The 6,000-nt window shown below is 30.4% G+C and overlaps 1 protein-coding gene across 1 annotated transcript in view; it reads left to right on the top strand.

Annotated features, from left to right (window-relative positions):
* The first annotated feature begins 532 nt into the window (after window positions 1-532).
* Window positions 533-6,000, top strand: part of LOC127737332 (fibrillin-2-like) — an 86,688-nt gene continuing 81,220 nt past the window's right edge. Inside the window, exons 1-6 of the mRNA XM_052247934.1 lie at window positions 533-547; window positions 1,295-1,416; window positions 1,788-1,855; window positions 3,824-4,074; window positions 4,791-4,903; window positions 5,809-5,876. Of these exons, the coding sequence (XP_052103894.1) occupies window positions 1,360-1,416; window positions 1,788-1,855; window positions 3,824-4,074; window positions 4,791-4,903; window positions 5,809-5,876 (557 nt within the window). The 5' untranslated portion in view covers window positions 533-547; window positions 1,295-1,359. The remainder of the gene's footprint in view (window positions 548-1,294; window positions 1,417-1,787; window positions 1,856-3,823; window positions 4,075-4,790; window positions 4,904-5,808; window positions 5,877-6,000) is intronic.

Raw genomic sequence — 6,000 nt, 5'->3', positions numbered from 1 at the left:
GGTTTCATCTGTTTCTTGTATACTATATGCAATAGATCAACTATATTTGGTTTATGGAATAATTGTAAGGTGCACATGTCTGTCTGGCTTGGTTAATCTGACCTTAACCTCATTTTCATGGTTCATTGGTCAATATTGCAATTTCAGGGTTTAGACTGTTTCTTGTATACTTTGTGCAATAGGTCTACTATATTTGGTTTATGGATTGATTGTAAGGTGCGCATGTCTGTCTGGCTTGGTTTATTTGACCTTGACCTCATTTTCATGAATCATTGATGAAGTTAAGATTATTTGATACTTGCAGTAAAACTTTATCTTTAGGACTGTCAACATACAATCAATCATGGTTAGTAAAGCACGCAAGACTTTTCAGGGTGTCCACTCTTGTTTAATATCTGCATGCATTTGTACTGAGATATTAACCACTACTCCAGAACTATGCTTTGTTTAAACAAAATTGGAAAGAACTTAGTACAAAGAAGGTTGTAATTGCAATAGAATTTAAAATTTATGATTTCTTTTTCAGCGGCAGGTATTACAACTTCAGGTATGTATATGATTATCAGTTATTATGTTGCTCAGTCTTTTGTTTTCTACATGTATGTAGTGTTTTGTTAACCTGTTTGTCTTTTCTGAGTCTTTTGTTTTTTTGACGAGGCACAGTTTTTCTTTGACTTAACTATGAGCATGATGAGTCTTGAACGTCCCCTGGTATCTTCTGCCTCTTATGTAGTTGTTTGGACAATATGAATTAATATGTACATAAACAGATACAGTCTTGATTTTTGTTTGTGTAAACATATTTTTATTGGAATCACTTCATAATAAAAATCCACTCCAGACTGATTTGAAAATAAGAATTTAGAAACATGCAGTTTGTGGTGTTACTCATTCATGAAAAGAAATTATAATTGGTGTATACTATATTTACATATGTACTGAATAGTAAGATGTTTTAAAGAAATAACAGTCAACTATTTAACTACAGTCAACATTTCATACTTCAAAATCTTTTCGTATGAATGAAAGCAGATATGGGATATGTTTCAATGTTACAGCAGACCAACAATACAAAAAGTCTTACACATGTAGAGGTCAACATACAAAGTAATATACAAAATGTTATATAAATTACTTTTGTAATAACTGTTGTAGAGCAACTATATGAGTATTAACCCTGGAATTGATATTAGAACAACTGTAAACAATAACCCTTAGAAAAATTTCAAATCATGAAAATTAAACAGACCTTATTAAGTTCAAATCTGAATGCATTTTATATTTATGTTTACAGCACAAACAGATCCAAATTCAGCAAGTGTATCAGTTCCTGTTTATAATGAAACATATTTATCTTCTATGAGCAATGCATCATCAGCAGACTTTAAAAGAATTGCTCTTCCATTTTGTAATGAGGTAAGTGTACATCTTTCAGAGTAGTATGCGACACATTATTGGGGTGAAGTAGTATGCGACAGATGATTTGACATAGAGAGATACACATATTGAATTATTTTTTTTCTGCATTTTATTTTAATTTTATGGTCTGTTATAATTATATATTTTGTAAACTTTTCATTTTACTGACCATGTGAGTCTTTTTTATTGCCATTTATAAATAAGTTTTTGGATTTGGTGGTGCAGCTAAAAAAGGTAAAATTGGATGTTTCCAAGAATATTATATTTAGCTTTTTTTGGTAGATAATTTGTTATTTCTACTTCTTGTAAATCTCATATATTTTCAAATAAATTAATTGAACTTTTCTTATTCTCTCCTTTTTTTGCAGATTAATGGGTATTTTCAGAATAGTGTTTTGGGGGAACGATACAAAAGATGTATGGTTAAAGAAATTACGTGAGTTACTTTGCATTATATAAGACATACATGGATCTCTCATGACCTATCTTAGGATGGGTTTTCCTAATTACTGTTTGTAAAATTGAAATGACAAATCAAACTTTACATTTAATTATGTAGTAAAAAAACAAATGGAACACATTTTTTTTAATGAATTAGGTAACTGGCACCCCTTTTGAAACAAGTGCCAGATTATACCCAAATACTAAATAGTAAAATGCTACATAATTTCATGCCAAATATCAGGAGTAAAACAATTATTAATCAAATTGAATCCCTTTACAAGAGTAAAAGTACATACTTAAATAGTAACTGCCACTTGATGATCTGAAGAAATACCCTATCATTATTTCTAATTCATTCTTAGTTTATAATCGAATAAATATATCCTGTACATATTCTTTGTCTCAGAATAGTTTATTTATATGGCTGTTGCAATTTTAGGTCACTAAAATTATTCAGTTTTATAATATTGCCCTCCACAAATTTTTATTCAAATGTTTTACAAAAATGGGTACAAAATTTATTATGGTTGATGCTGCAAACTGTTGGTATGAATTTAACCCTAATAATTCAGTGCCTCCACATAATTGATCTCTCCTACATGCAGGGCCTGAAGTCCTGATTGGTGTCATTTGGGAGAGGTGACCAATCAATCAGTCAAGGATATAACTCTATACGGTTATTAGAGAAAAATAACATACATTTGTTATTGTGGACTAAAAAATCAAAGACCTGTGATAACATATGTATGTTACATGTTTCAAAGGGACAATATACATCATTAGTTTTGTTAAAATGTATACACGTTTTATTGATATTACTATTGTCTTTATGTATACTTAACTATAGAAAGATATAGCAGTTCATATTTTGCCAATCATGCATAGTACACCTATGTTATTACAGAAAAAAATATGCCTGTAATAACAAAAGGGTGTTATTACAGCTTCTCTTTATCACTCCAAAGCATTTGCTCAGACATACATCATGTTTAATTACAAAATAGTTTAATTCACTGTAAGAAATAATGGTCAGAGCATGTAATGAGGTTCTGCGCAAGCTTCCCTGTAATTCCCAAGTGCCTCATATAATAAGTTACATGCCTTTAATAACTAAGCCTTGTTATTACAGCTAAGATTATCACTTAAAAGCCTTGTCTCATTGATTTACCATGGTTAATGATAAATGTATTAATTTAATTAAAAAATTAGTTATCAAGGCTATGCATTTGGTTCCTGCACAAAGTTTCAAGAGTTCCCTAGAGTCCACTAAAAATTAAAATGTTGATGATTTATTTTACAAAAAACAAACATATGTTATTACAGATTTGGAAAATTTAAGGATTAAAGAGTAGACAACTCATGAAAGTATCTGTAATAACACATATAAGATATTTTCTGTAATAACCCTATCAAGTTATATCCCTGACTGTCAATAGTAAGCTCAATTTTATCAAGATAGGTAAATCCCAGGATAATTCTGAATGAATGATTGACGATATTTTATTGTCTATGCATTCAGGTATTAATGTAGCCATCATAGAGCACCTAAATTAATGACTGAATTATTCTGGTAGTATGAGTTTGTTTTTCGTTGTGACTTTAGATTGAATTTGACTGTGAAGAAAAATGATCAACATGTTCTTCCATGGATATCCCTGGACATACACATTCTATATTTGCAGATGAATTTTTAAGTGAGGACTTTACATGACTTTCCACTGAGTAACAATATACTCACAATTACACATTGTAATGTCAAGAATTAGTAACAATATACTCACAATTACACATTGTAATGTCAAGAATGAGTAACAATATACTCACAATTACACATTGTAATGTCAAGAATGAGTAACAATATACTCACAATTACACATTGTAATGTCAAGGTTTGTTTATAGATGAACATTCCAAACATTAATTTCTGACTTGTTGAACATTTGATCTATTGTGTTTGTAGAGCTAATAAACAACCCATCAACTGCAAGTGTTCAGGCCTCATCAATCTATCTTCTGGGAAGTCAATCAATGTCAAGTTTGATCTTGGATTTGTTGGGGATGTCTCAGATGCTGAAATCTTGTCAGTCATCAGAGAAAAAGCTATTAAACGCTTTAAAGATGGATTTGAGCTGTCTTATATTGATGACTTTTTGGTGAATGTGAAAACTTCAAGAGAAACAACAACTAAAATTCCTGACTATGGAATAATAGGTAATTTTATAATTGTTAAATAAATTAAAATATTTTAAGTTGTTTTAAAATAAAGTAACCCATCACAAGTATATATTAACTACAAACATGTATAAACCTAAAGTTAATGTTAATTTTGATACCCCACTCTTTTTGGAGTAAGGACAATATTGCCATCACCTTGTCTGTCATTTTGTCGAAAACAAACATTTTTAGACAGAGTGATTTCATATTTTGTCAGCAGCTTCAGATTGATATTTTATATTCATGGGCACTTTTCAGATCTGTAAGGAACCTACTTCCAATTTACTGACACTTTGAATTTTTCAACATGTTGAATGAACTTGAATAATTCTCCTCACAAAAGAATGACTTCATATTTGGTCAGCAAATCAACAGTTATCAGTTGCAATGTGTGTGCACTTTTTAGATCTGTCAGACACCTACTTTCTGTTTTTCCAATACTTTGAATTATGAGTGGGGTAAGCTAATGATGCCAGTGCTTGCATTCTTGTTTTATTTGTCATCTTTCAGTGCTGAGAAACATTATTGGAGAGATAGGCAGCCTTACAAATCAGATGTAATTCAGCTTATGTTACAGGATTGACATTAAACATACTACTACATTTCAGCACAAACCCCTATCAATAATAAAAACAAAAAGCTTCAAACCTGAGCTAAATTGTTGATATTATAGCAATTGATTTAAATTTGAAAAAACAGTCACTCTTTTCCAGATGCAACAATAGCAAATTTGGATGTGAAGGTGTTCAACCTGACCTGGGTTCAAGAGTTGACAGACAATACAACCTATGACTTTTTACGTCATGCTGAACCTTTTTGTGCAGATGTGAGTTTTGTTTAAATTAGATTGATAACCAATAAAAAGATAAACAGTTATATCTGAAACAATGATCAATCATGCCAGTTGACTTTTTTTACCTCCTTCAACAAATAAAGTGAAGGCTATATAGCAATATGCTTTGTCTGTCTGTTTGTCAATTAAACATACTTGTTTATGACATTGTTTGAGAGTAAGAAGCAGATTCCATTATTTTTTTCTTAAAAACTGAAAGAAGGTATACCTTACGTGAGCTTTTAGATGGAAATATTTAATTATTTGTTTTTTTTCGTTTAAAAAAAATTGATTTGAGTAGACTTTATATTGTAATTTGTGAAACGTTTATCTTGGATGGATAGTCACCAAATACCTGTTTATCTTGGATGGATAGTCACCAAATACCATAACAGGTCCATTTGTTCACTGGCATATATCTGTGTCTGTGTATTATTTAAAACTACATTGATTATTAAAATGCTTGTATTAATTGCAAAGAGAACAACCATACATTGTCTCAAAACCTACATTTTATTATGTAACGTATGTGAAAATACAACTTTCATTTTGAAATGCCAGAACTATTTTGTATGGTATTCTGTTATATTACATAAAAAGGATAACAGGTATCACCAAAAAAAAAACACAAACAAAAACATTTAAAAACCCTCTTTTGAGTGAAATTTTCAGACTTATCATAACACTAATATGGCAGAATATATTTATATATATATATAGCATTGGATCTAGGGGTGTTCTGAGCATTTGATTCCATCCTACATGTCCTATGCTTAAATATAGAAAAAACATGTAAGAAACAATGCAAATCAAGCTGCAACCCCCTGTTTATACTGATTGGTAGTTCTCCCTCTTGTTTGTTGAATCTGACTATTTATTTCCTTCTTTCTCTTTCACAGCTGGATGCCATATTCAAAAACAGTGTACTCAAAGACAAATATTACAGTTGTCGGGTTATTCAGTTCGGGTGAGTCAAACTTAAGACCATGCAACATTATACAAACCATTTTCATAAATTTGGTTAAATCAAATGTTCTCAGGAATAATTCTACTAGAACTAGTAAGGTAAATTGAAATTCAGCTTTTTTCAG

This window comes from Mytilus californianus, unplaced genomic scaffold, assembly GCF_021869535.1.
Source record: "Mytilus californianus isolate M0D057914Y unplaced genomic scaffold, xbMytCali1.0.p SCAF_4, whole genome shotgun sequence".
Taxonomy (NCBI): Eukaryota; Metazoa; Mollusca; class Bivalvia; order Mytilida; family Mytilidae; genus Mytilus; species Mytilus californianus.
This window is presented reverse-complemented; position numbering and strand designations above follow the sequence as displayed.